The sequence below is a fragment of the Brienomyrus brachyistius genome, chromosome 20 (assembly GCF_023856365.1).
Source record: "Brienomyrus brachyistius isolate T26 chromosome 20, BBRACH_0.4, whole genome shotgun sequence".
NCBI lineage: Eukaryota > Metazoa > Chordata > Actinopteri > Osteoglossiformes > Mormyridae > Brienomyrus > Brienomyrus brachyistius.
In genome coordinates, this window is record NC_064552.1 from 9,022,435 (window position 1) to 9,037,838 (window position 15,404).

The window sequence follows — 15,404 nt, forward strand, 5'->3', positions numbered from 1 at the left end:
CACATACTAGAGCGGCTAAATGAAGCTTCGTGAACCATTTGTTGCATTTTTTGAGCCCAATAGATGGCGCTGTTGGTTTGTGTTGGGACATGCTTTGAGCCCTTTTTGAACAGAGAGCACCATCCAGTGGGGTGAGAAAATACAGCATGTGGTTCATGAAGCTTCATTTGACCATCACTACACAATGGGCAATCCAAAGACACCAACATACTTCCACGAGTCTGGAGACTGTGGGGAGATCGTGCACACCCCACATGCACCCCTGCCATGGTGATGCGAATCAGCAGTGCTATTTACTGTCACAGTCCCACTCTGTCACATTACAGTGACACTTTCAAATTTGGACATTGACGCATTCCGAAGATTTCATATTTAAACCAACTCCGGAACTTTTAGTTTACACAAAATAAAATCAAATATGTATTTGTATCGCTGAGGCATTCTGCAATATAAAACTATTTATACTTTATGCTGTTTTGCACTGACATCACATCTAGTTCCGCAGAAGACTATTTACTTAAAGCTACTACAGAACATTTTACTGGTGTAGCTCAGACTAATTCTCCTTATAACTGGGCTCTTATGGGATCTGAACCGACTACTTCCGGAATGTTGGTGGAAGATGATGGTGCAGGAGGGTGTGCTACCGGCAGGTTGCAGATTCAAGCTCTGGTTCCTCCTGACCCCATAAAATGTGTCCTTGAGCAAGACACTGAACCCCAAATTGCTCCTGGTGAGCAGGTTGGCACCTTGCATGGCAGCCAATAGTGTATGAATGTGTGTGTGAAGGGGTGAATGTGAAACATAAAAATGTAAAGTGCTTTGAGTACTCATAAGAGTAGAAAAGTGCGATATAAATGCAATCCATTTGCCATGCTCTGAACTACTTCTAGTGGATTTGAAGAGTATTCAATGTCAAAACACCCACTCAGCCCAAGAATGAAAAGTATGTGGATGAATCATGAGAAGGGTCACAGGTCATATCTTTATTATGGTGGCAAATATACACATTATATAAGAGAAGACATCATAGTTCAGATTTCATAATGCTTCACTTCTTCTGGCTGCTTCTCGGGGTCTCCTCCTTTTTCCAAATACAGGTTGTTGTAAGGATACTGCTTTGGGGTCTGAAACAGAAGAGAAACTCCACATTCACACCTGCCGCACCGGTGTGCAACGAGAGAGACAGAAATGCATACAAGCTTAAGACCTCATTTTCAGTGTTTGTCAGGACCATTACATGGATGGTTCTGCTTGACTTAACTCAGCGGCACTTTAAACACAGGGCAGAAACAATGCCTTGTGAGAGACGAGTCAAACAAGCCGGCCACAAAACACTCATGAATATATATATATATTTTGGCCACAGTCATGGTGCTGCAGATCAAAATTAATTTACTGGTTGGTAAGTAAAGATTTATTTAATATAGATCACCATGAAATTTCCTACAACTGGAACATATGTACCCTGTTAGAGACTCACCACTGGCTGGTAAGCTGGGAATTTCTGGCCAACGTAAAACATGAAGAGCATAAACCCAATGAAGCCAAACAGCTGTTTGCACATGGTGTTCCAGTCAACGGGGCTGGGGGATGTGTCCACGCGGTTCCTGATAAACATATCAAAATCCCAGTGCATCTAAAAGGAAAAAGGACAAGCCAGAGGTCTCTTTAGAACAGCGGTGTCAAACTGTGGTCCTGAACGGCTGGAGCCCTGTGTAGCTTATGGTGCTTTTTCCATCGCACCAAGTACCATACTTTGTGTGCCACTTTTCTTATTCTCCTTTGATCTTTGAATTCCGGTCGAGTACTTCTATACTTCTAAACAAAGTATTTTGTTTAACATACTACGACAGCATGCATATAGTCCTGCTGTACTAGCAATGTGATTTTGTTGTAAAAAAAATACTTGGGTATTTATGACGCTAAAATTAGTTCAGAAATTTCTCTCAAACCAATCTGGGAGTGATTTAAACAGCAAGGATGAAAATTATTGTGTTTGTCTTGAAGAACGCATGCAGCGCTCATACCAAAGTGGAAAAGGTAAATTATTATATGTTTAAAAATCAGTTTCATCTATAAAAGGAATAATAATTGAAATTGCAAAGCTAGCTAAGGTTTTTTTTTTTCCTATGACAGTACCAGTGTTATAAGAAAACAAACTCCATGAGCTATAACGTCCACACAGAACTGAAAATAAGAAAAAGCCTGATCGTAATTTAGCTGACTGGTGATGCAAGAATTACATGTGTATGACATGTGATGGTGGCATTAATATTGCACATCATCCATCCCTATAATATACTAAAGCCACTTTTCGAATTCAGGACAAAATTCCCCATCTCAGGTTGTGATGTCAATCAGCGCCATACCAGTTTTTATGCCAGTGGAAAACCAACACCTTCTTGAAGTACAAAAAGCACGGTAGCTGGTGCGGTGGAAAAGCACCATTAGTTCTTATAATTAGTTATATAACTGCAAACTTATCTGAATTGTGGTGGCAGTGTCATTATTAATTATGTAACTCATAACACAGCTTCATAAAAAAAAAAAATTAACAAAAAAAAAAACAAAAAACAAAAAACAACTTTAAGAAACTTAAACACTGCCGTACCGGCTCTCCCCAGTTCCGCCTGAGGTCTGGATGGTCCCAGGAATACCAGGGGTCTCGTTCCTGTTGAGATCTATCAGGTAGTTTAGGGTAATCGCCATACCTGCAAAACAAATAAATTAATTAATAACCTCAAGTAATAACCTAGGTAAAAGGCAGACTGCAATGGATGCCAACCAGTACTAGAAGCACATAATCAGTGCCAACTATCCAACAGAACGCAACGACACTCACCCCATGCCGTCATCAGGATATGGTTCGTAGTCTTCCACTCTCATATTGTACTTCTTGGCGGCAGCTGCTCTCTCCTCTGGGGTCTTCGGGTAAGGGCCTGGTAGCATACCCTTTGAAACTCCAGAGGCTGCAAAAGAATTAAAGAAAAATTATCACCGATTATACCGATGCCATCATCGGTACCGGTGCTACTAGCATAGTTATGCTGACATTGTGAACTGCAGTCGGTAAGGATTTGATTGCTACGCCGAAGCACCAAAATAAGCTGTTAAATCACCAAAAGAAAACGTCACTTCAGTATACTTAATGGGTTAAAACAATCTGCAGGGAAAAAGCGATCCAAGGTTACTCTTTAGTCTTGGATTTCAACGATTTAGTTTTCGAGTATGGTTGCACTCACAAACATTTCTACACATAAAACGTTACAAGGGCGGGACCAACCTGCCCTAGCTCCAGCTAACAATGCCGAAGCACCATGTCCTCCTCTCTTTAACATAGTCCGCGTCCAACACCGGACACCTTGGAGTGCCATTTTGACCAAACACTGACAGGAGAGGCGATCTACGCGTGCGCAAGTGACGTGGAACTACGGAACGCAAAAGGGTTCAAGCTTCGTAGAGAATTTTTTAAACCCTAATGGGTACAGGTTGTATTTGTATTATGTTCAGCCACAACCACATCAGTAAGCAAACGCTGTAGCAAACAGTCTAGAAGCATTAAAACGTAAACAGAATATTTGTATTTCATGTGCATTTTATATTCATAGTGTGCGTAACTGCTAAAGAATCACCAGATGTTACTACTTAAATGCGCACTGACCACCGACTCTGCCCACCGCCAGTTGTTATTACCTGCACAGATGAGATCGTACATAAAGACACCTCGTTGTCTCCCTGGACTTTTACCTACCTTCACCTACACTGAGTTGGACCTTGATGCCCTTGCCTTGAATCCTACCTGTTTCTGTGCACTAAGGCTGGTCTGTATGTTTAGTTTCCGAGTCTGCTTTGCCTGTATTAGCCCGTGCGCCCTGTGTTTGACTTTGAATTGCTCTTTATGCAATTCCTGCCTTCACTAAAGGGATTTTGCCAATTGCATCCCGTCTCTGTGGATTTCATATCCGATGAGCGCTATCTAACAAAAATAACCGAGTAATGATTCTGCTGGTGCTTCGGTTAATTATGTGTGAAGGAATATAATATTCATACAATGAATAATAATAAAAATCCATGTAATATGGAAATTTCAGTAAATTCTATATTTAAGCTTGTTTAGTGTATTAGATTTTTAATTAACCTGAGAGGACTGAAAAGAATACAAAAAAGCGAAAGTCAGTTTATATTTGGAACCTGTTGACTTATACATTTTTATAGCATTCTCTATTGCTCGGTTTTACTCAGTGGTCCGTCCTTTTCATGTTAGAAAAGCAAACAAATAAATGACTTTCTGCCGCTATATTAGGATTACCGCCAGGTTCGCGGACAACTAAAGGACTTTGTTTTCGTGCCACATCAACCATTCAGGTTACTGAATAATCTTTCACATAAATATTGATCAGCGGCTCAGAAAAACCTATGAAATTTATTAGCAGTTTGCACATAGCAGTGGCACCGTGACAGAAGCATGAAATTGAATTCAGTTTGCCAAAACGGGTAGCATAAAGTTATGCGTGGGTGTTTGCCAGGGGAACGGCGCTCCCCCCAGCGCGCGCCGCCGGTATCCCACAGCATTCTGCTCTCGCCCTGCGGCTGTCAGCAGGATCCAGCTGTGAGCGCCTTCTCTTCCACACCACCGGCTCCTGACTTTCATAGCAAATAGACAGGAAAATGGTGCCAGACGGCTGCTTAATGTCGTGCACCGAGAGCCTGTGTTCCATGCTGTTTCCTGAGGCTACCAATATTAGTGAATCTATTTTTTTACCCCAATCTCTCTTCCGTCACTCGATAAAGCCTCAGAAGTTAAAATTTAGGAATGACCTGCCCTCGACCTAAATACAATCGGCAAGGGATCTTTGGCAAGTGAATAACGCGGAACCAATTACTTATTATGCATTACAATAAAAAAATCAACAGCTTGCACTTGGGTGATTGCCAGAACATTCTGATGCATAGAGCATAAGACCAATGTGGCGATCTAGTAAAATGACTTTGTGTATAATACGCTGAAGCAAACTCGTGCATGCATTTGCATGTTTTTGCTTGACTGACACTCCTTTATCATGCAAAAGAGAAACCTTACATTTGCAAGTTATGCAACAATAAACAGCGGTAGAAGTTGATATTCAGAAAATATCTTAATTAATTGGGCTTATCCTTAACTACAGCAATCTGTGCTGGCTCAGCACTGTTAATGAATAATGTAATAAATAAATAAAAACAAGAGGCGACTCAGTGATTCGCACCTTCAGGGTTGGGAATTTTAATTCTACTCCTGCTCTGTGTGTATGGAGTTTGCATGTTCTCCCCATGATGTGTGAGATTCCCCTGGGCACTCCTGTTTCCTCCCACAGTCCAAAGACATTCCTTTAGGCAAACTGGCATCTCCAAATTACCATTTTGTATGTAAGTCCTGTGTTGGATTGGCACCACACCCAGGGTGTCCCTTACTTTGTCCCCTATACTCTCTGGTATAGAGTCCATGTTCCCCCTGACCTTGTCTAGGACAAGAGGTTGGTAGATGGATGGATACATTTTGGGACAACAGAGTCACATTGAGAATATTTTGGTTTCAAAGTCCATTCAGATTCTTTGGAATTCAATCACCCCAAGGCAGGATGGATAAACATTGCAAGGGAAGATGTTCTGATAAGAAAGAGATTGAGACATTTTTGATCATCTACAGCAATTTTTACTGTGACGTATGAAGGTATGTTTCAGAAAGAGCACTGAAGAAGCTGTGTAAAGCCTTGTGAAAGCAGAGTAACACACTGGAGGCTGGTGGGATATTAGGCTCAGAGCGAATGCACTGAAACTTTGAGCGCTTGTCCCTTTTCATCAGGTCCACCCAGGTGCAAGGCGACATTTACTGAGGGATCTTCACAGTGCCTTTCCCAGTGGTGCAACTAGCCTTTCAACGGCCCTGAAGGTTGTGTCTCTAGAGCAGGTCTGCGACGTCTCGTTGCAGCTCTTCGAACGGACTATGAAGTTCGTACCTACAATTTAGCAGAACCACAGCAAGTCACACTCAGTGGTAAAGGCAGTGCAGATATACAGTCTCCTCAAGGGGCTTATTTACCTCTTATGTGGTACTCCGTCTGCACGTACCAGGAACTTCTCAAAGTTCCAGCGGATGTCGTTAACTCTAATTGGAGACCAGTAGAATTTCTTAATGTCACCAATGACAGGGTTTACAAAGCTCAAGCTGTTCTGTGGGGGGAAAACAACGCCATGTAATAAACTTAAATTAAATTATTTTTATAGCAAAATGCAGAAAGTAGATGTAATAACCATATGATATAGATTTCATTAATATGAACCACAGTTGTGTATTTCAAGGTGCAGCTCTAATGTAATTGCAATAATGGAAATTGAAACTGCAATTAATTACCTTGAAACTGAATAATTATCCTCTCATCATGTTTACTACATTAGTGTATCACTGTTATTGCTACACTAGCTCTCCACCTACCTTCAGGTAAGTAAAGAAGGGATGCTCATCCAATCCATTCACTTCGACTTTTGCAAATACTGGAAACTTTGGGATGAAACCTGCACCGGGTCTGGCATACTTCAAAACATTCAGGGTTTCGTGGTTTGCCTCTAAAGAAAGCCGGTAAGTGCACAGTATGTGATTCATATGTATTTCAATATGTTTAACATAGAATAGTACTAATTATTCAGCACAATTATTTACTGCTTGTACGTTCTTGTAAGCTGATTTGGAAATACATTTGTGCTCCGGTATCACAGTATAACAGTAACTGACAAGAAGGGCTCAAATCAAATTAGTACAGAAATATTTTTGAAATAAATTTAATCCACTCCAAAGTGCCTCTACCACAACAGGGAATCTAACCCCTACCTCTTACGAGTGCAATCACAAAGAATGCACAACATCTACAGTATAATAGTTATCAGTGCAGTCACTACGTTGATGGACAGCTTTAGCAGAATAAATTGCAGAAACCACTACATGTGTGTGTGAATTAGGTTTATATTACTTTGTGGGAACCAAATATACCCCACAATGCAATAAAAACTTTTTTTTTTTATGTTGTGGGGACCATTTTTCGGGTCCTCACAAAGATCTGTGAATGCAATCAAAAAAGTAAAATTGCCAAAAGTTTCATATTCTGTTTGGTTACTTATGGTTAGGGTCAGGGGTTAAGGCCGTCATGCTGGGATTAGAGTTTTCCCCATAGAAATGGAGAGTCCCCACAAAGATATGATTACAAACCTCTGTGTGTGGTCCAGGTATACCTTACCTTGTGGAGACCAAATGTCCCCACAATGTGACGAATACCCATTTTTTTAACCTTATGGGGATCAGTTTTCTGGTCCCCATAAGGAAAAACTAAATTTTCTAAAAATGTGTGACTGCAATAAAAAAAATTAAGCTGCAAAAACTCTTTCATTGTGTTTGGTTACTTATGGTTATCGTTGCGCCTGGGTAGGGGTTAAGGTTGTCATGGTTAGCATTATCAATTTTCCCATAGAAATGAATGAGCGGTCCCCACAAAGATATGATTACAGATCTGTGTGTATGTGTGTGTGTGTGCAGGAACCTTACCAGGCGACTGAAGTCCAAATTGGTTACAGGGGAAACCAAGAACTTCAAAGTTGAGCTCACTGTACATATCCACAAGTGCATTCAGTCTGTGATACTTGAAAAGAGGCCATTAAATTCAGAATGTTGCATTAAAATGGATGAATTCAATCGAGAAACAGCAACACAGCATGAGGCTACTAAAATAAACACAACTGACAAAGCCAAACACATTAGTACATGCTCAGGTATACAATAATGTACACGGTGATGGAAGCAGACGTTGTTACCTCCTCTACCGTGGCCCCTCAGAAGGTAGCCACATTTACGATAAGCAACACCTTGCCTCTGTAGTTGCCCAGTGGTTCGGTGAAACCCTCCAAGGTCTCCACGGTGAAATCATAGATGGACACATTGGCCATGATGGAGCACAGAGAGAGGGCACGAGTGTTTAAAGAGCTGTCACTGTGAGTGGGACACATCTAGCGCTCACGCTGACACCTCTCTGCATTCACAGATTCATAGCTTGTTGGTCAGCAGTTGTTCTGCGTGACTGACTCCATTGTCCCCCCACACTGAGGTGAATTTCCCGTGCAGTGATTTGTTTAAATGTTTGCAAAGGTGAGCGAAATTCTCTAGTCATGTGTTTCTGCTCCTTTTCACTGGACAGTGTAACGCTAGCGTGTTGCTTTTATGCTTGAGAGGCCTGACTTTGGGGTTCTGACAGGCAATACAGATTGAAATCCAAAACAGTATTTATATATTGATAAATTGACAATAAATAATGATGTTTGTGAAACTGCAGTAGATTACTAAAGTAGATGATTGTGTGTGTGTGTGTGTGTTGGGTAAACAAACTACTTTATGTGAAGCATTCTGGGAAAATGGGAATGAAACCAGGTCAGTAGGACTGTTCCCAGTGCTGGGATGTTCTAAACATTTTCTTCCTGAATGTACACCAAGGTCATGATTTTTATGATAATGCTTCTATATCATAGTCAACAGCAATAACTGACTACCACTACAGAAACAATTACTACTGATGACTGTAAATATTAAGGAAGCCAAACGACTTCTAGTAATACTCCCATAATTTCTCCTGCATTTTATTTTACTTGTATTTATTTAAATGTAGCGTAGCAATCCACTGCTTGTGGAACGGCCAGCCGCAGAGGGCGCGTTTCTGACAAGCGTCCGGGAACCATAACAAAGAGACACCCGAACCCGGAAGCGGCCCTTTAATCTCCAGCTAGCCGACTGCACTGTGCCGAAAGGTTTCTGCCGTCAAAAGGCAGGCGCGCCGTTCAGGATCAGGGACCGATTCCCAGAAATGGAGGAGCGATCGGGGGGCGTTAAGTATGTGGAAATATTACTTGGAGATTGATAATTGTCCGTCGCCGTTTCGGTGCATCTAAAATGAATAATAAGTTGTCTTATCCACGATCGCTCTGTACGAAAAAAAAGCATTTTCGTAATATGACATGTTTGTTTCTAATGCACAGACAGACAAGATAACATTTTTGCTGCTTTTCATGCTGCACTCGAGCCCTGCAGCTAGACAGCTGCTCCCGTATGGCTTAATAAATGTAACTATTTTTATACGATATTCCAATCGGAAAAATTAAAATTAGCAGAAGGTTAATATGTTTTAAATATCACTTTAGGACAGTGTGCTAGATGTGCTCCTTCTTGTGCCAAAAGAGCTACGCAGTTTCATCCGATCGGGGAGTAAGAAGTGTGAACCACCTTGTTCAGCAGGTGCCAGCTCCTGGACCTGCCGTGGGAGGACGTGCTGGTCACCCACATATTCTGCTACCTCCCGCTCCGGCAGCTAGTCAGCCTGCAGAGAGTGAGCAAGCAGTTTCACACTCTCATCCAGGTCTATTTGGCTAACTGTCGCTCCTTTGACCTCACGCAGGTAATTTATGCGTTTGCACAGCTCGCCTTCTGCTCTGAATTAGCGATAAGGGTAGGGTGACCACCGGATCCACATCAGGAAGGACAATGTGAGCTAAGACAGGGTTCGTAGACTACCATTTCAATTAAAGGGACCTGGATTTCGCTTTCGCACTGAGTTGTGGCTGTGTGCTGATTAGTCAGTATCTTATAATCATGCACGTGTCACTAATATTAATGTGGAACAGTTGGATGAGTCTTTCAATCAAGGAAACAAACCAGTGAAATTACCACATGAACTGAACAGTTGAGCACGTGAGCCAGTTTTAAAGTAGTTCGTAAAACCTGAAGTAGTACATAGAGTCCCTCCTGACATGGATTAGGTGGCACCCTAGATAAGGATGGGTCACGTGGATTTGAACAAGATCGGGCTTGAAAGATGACAAATTCCATTCCATTTAAATAGAAGTTAGCAGGAATTATACTTGGATGTTTAAGTAAAAGTTGAACTGAGAGTGGCTAATGCCATAATAGAGCTTGAAGCAGATATGTATGCCCCAGAGTTATCATGTGTACCATCACCACCTTCAGGTAGGCCCTCGGATGCCAAAGGAGGCTTTCTGCAATATGCTGAAAGACAACAAAGTTCTACAGAGCCTGGTTCTCCAGAACTGTTCCGATTGGGTGACAGACAAAGAGCTCCTGCCCGTGATTGGCCAGAACCAGCACCTGCTGCAGATTGACATGCGGGGCTGCGTACGGCTGAGCCGCCACGCCCTGGTAGCCGTGTCGCTCAGCTGCACGCGTCTGCAGCACCTGGGCCTGGCGCACTGTGAATGGGTGGACAGTCTGTCGCTGCGCAGCCTGGCCGACCACTGCCGGGGTCTGCGCTCCATCGACCTGACGGCCTGCCGGCAGCTGAAGGATGAGGCCGTCTGTTATCTGGCCGGGAAGTGTACTGGTCTCAGATCCATCTCGGTGGCGGTCAACGCTAACATCACCGACGTGGCGGTGGAAGAGGTGGCCAAGAACTGCAGGGACCTGGAACAGCTGGACCTCACAGGCTGCCTGAGGGTTAGGAACGACTCCATCAGGTAACGCTGCCCGTCGGGTGTCTGTCCAGGTGCCTGTTGGTCCTTCTGTTCTCACTGTGAACTCAGAACTTATCCAGCGACACTTCAAAATTTACCCCATTTAAAGATTTCTAGAATTCTGTACTCACACAGGCTTTTAACCAAGAAGACTTAAGATATTTCCCCATTCATCCTATATCCATTTATCTAAATTTCAGTAATTTACAGTTTTCTATTTATTTTGATTTCTGCACAAGCAGCTCCTAAAATGTGACCTGGTTTTTATATAAGTCATAATAGCAAATAAAGTCGCATTTAAGGGGGCGGCATGGTGGTGCAGTGGTTAGCACTGTCGCCTCACACCTCTGGGACCTGGGTTCGAGTCTCCGCCTGGGCCACATGTGTGTGGAGTTTGCATGTTCTCCCCACATGGTCGTGGGGTTTCCTCTGGGTACTCCAGTTTTCCCCCACAATCCAAAAACATGCTGAGAGTTGCTAAATAGGTGTGCATGTGTGCATGAATGGTGTGTGAGCTGGCCCCCCATCCTGGGTTGTTCCCTGCCTCGTGCCCATTGCTTCCGGGATAGGCTCCGGACCCCCTGCGACCCAGTAGGATAAGCAGCTTGGAAAATGGATGGATGGATGGATGGAGTTTCATTTAACAAACAACACTCACAAAATAACTTTTACTAATGATCTTGATTTTATAAACCATTTGTTAAAAAATTGACAGAGTGAAATACTAAAGTACGTTTCGTTTTTTAAGTAGAACTTGCATAATAAATCTAGATAATTTCCAAGGGTCCACAAACCCTTTTCTCACAACTGTATCCCTTAAAGTAAATCAGTAAACCGAAATAAACTGACCACATAAGTTCAGACAATAAATTGCCGCAGGCTGTACGGTGTAATGTTTGGGGATTAAAGGATCTTCTGACCGTTACTTTCTAATAATGTACAAGGTTGATTTGAAGCTGCGTCTTTGTTCCGAAATGGACTTTGGTGACGAGAAATATGACCCATTTATTACATTTAGATAATTCTGCTGTATTACAGTCCTACATCGGCTTGGGCAGTATTTAAATCCTCTTACACTCATACCTTACAGATATAATACTGTGGTACATGGTACTTTTATGCTATTTTCAAACGCAAAACGATTGTGATATTTTGAAATTTTGGCAATAAAATGTGCTGAGTAGGGGCAGGGCGTCCCCACGATCGATTCTGCTGAACAACGACGACTCCCCCCCCTTAGTTGGCACATTTTATTATGGGGCACCACAACCCCCCCATCATGGCTCGGTGCATCTTATTGTCAATATTTCAAAATGCAATGGTGTGCCCAAAATACTGTGGTATACCATATTACCCTATTAACACCCAAGCCTAGTCTTCTACAGTTCTAGACGGAAGTGTTGTAAGATTGGGTTCATTGTTAGGCAAAGCAGATTGCATGCTTTTTTTGGCTGAAGATAAGTCTATCGTTATTAGATATTAAAGTTTTTATTTCTCAGCACTGATATTTTTCTCAGCTGCCGCTTCTTGTTTCCCCCACTGTCGTGTACAGGACAGTCGCTGAATACTGCCCCAAACTGCAGTCCCTCAAGGTCAACCACTGCCACAATGTCACTGAGTCCAGCCTGGGGGTACTGCGGCGGCGGAACGTGGCGATAGACGTGGAGCCGCCCCTGGAGAGGGCTCTGGTCCTGCTGCAGGACGTGGTGGGGTTCGCACCCTTCATCAACCTCCAGATCTAGGCGGGAGCCGGTCATGTGATGGTGCCTCCGGACCACTTGGCATTTTACAGGTAATGCTGGAAATATGATTACGGTAACGTGAAGAATATCTGTACTAGGTTGTGATGCATATTTCAAGCAATCCTCATTTTCTGCCCCCCTTGCTGTTTTTCTGCTAACCTAACTTTAAAATGCTCAGCGCACTAACTGACTGCTAAGGAATATAACGGTTAGTTCAGTGGTGAATCTGATCACCCGATAGGCAGCTAGCTGTTGTGTCATCATACAAAGTGTACATTCTAGATTAAGTATCAGATACTGATTACAGACGATTCCTGGGTTACGAAGGTCCGTGTTACGATATTTCAACTTTCATGATGGGTAAATGATTTTTTTTCTTTTAGTACGTTATTCAATAAATTATGTGAAATATTCAACATTTAGTTATAAAGTAGGCTTTGTGTTAATGATTTTGCCCAATTGTAGGCTAATGTACATGTTCTAGGCTTGTTTAAAGTAGGCTAGGCTATGATGTTTGTTAGGCTAGGTGTACTGTATTAAAATGCATTTTTTACCTTACGATAAGTTTATCGGAACATAACCCCATCGTAACCTGGGAAGAGCCTGTATTGTATTATGGCATATCATCTAATAGAATCGGGTTACAATGAGTAATTTAATAGGAGTAACTTCCATACATCTGCGTTAACGTTTTTCCCAAAACTGCATACATTTTTAAATAACGTCTATACATTCTGTAATGTGTACACTGTGTGCATGTACGTTTGTTCCTTCATTCATGTTTCAGCACTGAATGGGTAGATGACTCCATTTCCAAGATGACCACGGCTGACCTATCAGCGGAGAGATGAACCAAGAAGCGAACACGTCAAACGTATTGTGTCCTTAATGTCGTAATACCTGCCGCCTGTTCCCTGCAGTAAATATGCTGTAATGCACCGGCTGATTTAAATCCAGTCGGGGAGGACTTCATTCTGGCCTCACGCAAAGGCGTACGCTAGTCAGCGTAGTAGTTAATCTCCACATCACACAGGACTGTAGCTTTAATTTCAGTACATTAATGGGTAGTGCCTGGTATCTAGTTACTGCGCTTAGTGGGCAGTTATTCAGTAAGTGTAATATGGGGACACATGCTTTGAAAACGTAAATGTAAAATTTGCTGAGTCTTCAAAACACTACATGATGTGTTATTGCTGTATCGTCCTCTTAAAATTATTAATAGTAACAGAAAACATTATTCTCAACCCTGGATACTCAGGTGTTAGGTGAAACTTTTTTTTTTTTTTTAATTATTGCATTTCTTTAAAGATTTTCACTATATTTTTCATTTACACATTAATGTTAGTTTAGAATCTGTCTTGCACCAATACTTGCACATAAAGTATTTCAGGTCCGGTGTTGATTTTGTATGAAGAACGAATTGAAGATGTACAAATGAAACCATGCTTCTTTCGATTTAATATTTATGTCGTAGATGTTTTGAGCTTTAAGTTTCAGTGTAATTACTGTTTTGTTTGCTTATGTTCCCAGAACACATGAACAGCTGTTGTCATTTGATGTCTGTTAATTTGAAACAAACTTGAATTTCAAAGGATACAATGTGCGTGTAATATACTGTAAATCTTTTTATTGAAACCATGAAAGTAATTTTGAACACTGTAACTTTTATTTATGGCTTGGGTAATATGAAAAATATTAATCTTAATATGTAACTGCTTCTATAACTGGCTGCGTGTGTAAAGTCTTATTTATGACCAGGATGTTATGTTGTCTCAATTCATTGCTATTCACAGATGCAAGGATATAACTTATTGTTCATTTAAAAGTTTGTATTTGATACAGTGATACAGCGATGAACTCTATTGATCAGTATGTTATACCTTTCATTGAATCCATGCTGTTAGGAAGCCGCGGCCAACATTTCAGATATTCTGCCAGCTGACCTAAAAAGCTAATCCAAAGGTGAAACTATAAAACTATCCAAGGTGAAATTTGGAGGAATTTTGCTTGAGGTCCTCACTTGTATAACTTTAACACTCAGTGTGTACTAAATCAGTAATTCTCAACCCGTGGGTCGCGACAAGTTCTGAAAGGATCGCGAGGGAGAGTTGGAAATGTAAGCATTTTAAAGCTAGCAAGCTCTGAGGCTGGTCCACGACCAGATTTCCCAGCCCCACTCCTAGAATTAACATATATAAACGATTCTTAGGTCTGCAAATGCTTAGCGCAAAACTAGCGAACACTCATCCAATCCAAGAAGCGTAACCACAGATGCTTAATTTAAAATTCACTGGCGCATCCAATCAGATTTGTGCGATAGGCATTGATCGGTGTAAACTGCATAGTGCACTGCATGCTTGGTAATAGCGTTAATTTTAACATACTTTACATAGAGTCGTGACTGGTCGCGGTGCAATAAAGGTTGACAACCACTGTGCAAAATAATATACATTTATTTGCAGGGGCTAAATAATATTTTAGGGCGGCTAACCCCCTCCCCCCAAAAGTAGTCCTAGCGACACCCGCATTAGCGCTTAAATTTTAGATATGAACATTTTCTTTGCAGCTGTGAAACCTATAACACATTACTACTAACTGTTAATTATCTAAGATACTGACCGATCTTCCAGAGTTTGTGATAGTATAGGTGTCCGGTCCGGGATACTGAGGCAATGCAGAAGTGGTTTTCAACACCAGCGACTGAAATTCTCTAGCTGGCTCAGTGAAGGCTCTGTGACTACAGCTCCCTCTACTGGTGTTTAGCATTTATTATCACATGTATTTATCAAGTATGCACAGATTTGTTCTGTTTAAATAGGCCTATTAAATCAATACATTGTATTTAAATCAGTCCTGTTCGTTCTTTTTTTTTTAGTTTGGATGACATTAATGGCAGTATTTTTGACCTGTGAACATTTAAAGTTAGATTTAACGGTCTATACTAGTGTGACATGTGTTATAATCAAAATAAGATGGGAATTATTTTTTTTTCCAAGGAGAGAAAACACAAAATATTGGATATTAAGGTAATATACTACCACATACAACAGAATCTCATGCAGTTCTCCAAAACTAACAGCAGCAATAATAAAACCTGCAAAATAATCAAAAATATTTAATCATCAC

At 41.5% G+C, this 15,404-nt stretch overlaps 3 protein-coding genes across 4 annotated transcripts; 1 reads left to right on the top strand and 2 right to left on the bottom strand.

Moving 5' to 3' along the window:
- Positions 1-966: 966 nt before the first annotated feature.
- On the bottom strand, positions 967-3,445 carry ndufb8 (NADH:ubiquinone oxidoreductase subunit B8). Its single transcript, XM_048987773.1, has 5 exons — positions 3,287-3,445; positions 2,846-2,972; positions 2,615-2,714; positions 1,484-1,639; positions 967-1,127 (listed from the first exon to the last, which is right to left on the bottom strand). The coding sequence occupies exons 1-5, from the start codon at positions 3,375-3,377 to the stop codon at positions 1,035-1,037; spliced, it is 567 nt and encodes a 188-aa protein (XP_048843730.1). The 5' UTR covers positions 3,378-3,445; the 3' UTR covers positions 967-1,034.
- A 2,275-nt stretch (positions 3,446-5,720) lies between these two features.
- On the bottom strand, positions 5,721-8,204 carry gpx9 (glutathione peroxidase 9). Its single transcript, XM_048987774.1, has 5 exons — positions 7,840-8,204; positions 7,574-7,667; positions 6,473-6,603; positions 6,080-6,210; positions 5,721-5,996 (listed from the first exon to the last, which is right to left on the bottom strand). Exons 2-5 carry the CDS (start codon positions 7,638-7,640, stop codon positions 5,939-5,941), a joined length of 387 nt encoding a protein of 128 aa, XP_048843731.1. The 5' UTR covers positions 7,641-7,667; positions 7,840-8,204; the 3' UTR covers positions 5,721-5,938.
- A 568-nt stretch (positions 8,205-8,772) lies between these two features.
- Positions 8,773-15,125, top strand: fbxl15 (F-box and leucine-rich repeat protein 15). 2 transcript variants are annotated; one of them, XM_048987770.1, is made up of 5 exons: positions 8,773-8,905; positions 9,305-9,467; positions 10,037-10,539; positions 12,089-12,328; positions 13,066-15,125. In XM_048987770.1, exons 1-4 carry the CDS (start codon positions 8,880-8,882, stop codon positions 12,276-12,278), a joined length of 882 nt encoding a protein of 293 aa, XP_048843727.1. In that variant the 5' UTR covers positions 8,773-8,879; the 3' UTR covers positions 12,279-12,328; positions 13,066-15,125. The 2 variants fall into 2 exon arrangements, with proteins under 2 accessions (XP_048843727.1, XP_048843728.1); XM_048987771.1 differs by having other exon boundaries at positions 8,774-8,905; positions 9,308-9,467.
- Positions 15,126-15,404: the final 279 nt, after the last annotated feature.

Coding starts and splice junctions, on each gene's coding strand:
- ndufb8 (XM_048987773.1), bottom strand. CDS start 3,377: ATGGCACTCCAAGGTGTCCGGTGTTGGACGCGGACTATGTTAAAGAGA. Junction 1,640..2,614: donor GGCGGAACTGGGGAGAGCCG/GTACGGCAGTGT, acceptor TTTTCCTTTTAG/ATGCACTGGGATTTTGATAT. Junction 1,128..1,483: donor TCCCAGCTTACCAGCCAGTG/GTGAGTCTCTAA, acceptor CTTCTGTTTCAG/ACCCCAAAGCAGTATCCTTA.
- gpx9 (XM_048987774.1), bottom strand. CDS start 7,640: ATGTACAGTGAGCTCAACTTTGAAGTTCTTGGTTTCCCCTGTAACCAA. Junction 6,604..7,573: donor ATTTGGACTTCAGTCGCCTG/GTAAGGTTCCTG, acceptor GGCTTTCTTTAG/AGGCAAACCACGAAACCCTG. Junction 6,211..6,472: donor CCTTCTTTACTTACCTGAAG/GTAGGTGGAGAG, acceptor TTCCCCCCACAG/AACAGCTTGAGCTTTGTAAA.
- fbxl15 (XM_048987770.1), top strand. CDS start 8,880: ATGGAGGAGCGATCGGGGGGCGTTAA. Junction 8,906..9,304: donor GAGCGATCGGGGGGCGTTAA/GTATGTGGAAAT, acceptor CACCTTGTTCAG/CAGGTGCCAGCTCCTGGACC. Junction 9,468..10,036: donor GCTCCTTTGACCTCACGCAG/GTAATTTATGCG, acceptor CACCACCTTCAG/GTAGGCCCTCGGATGCCAAA.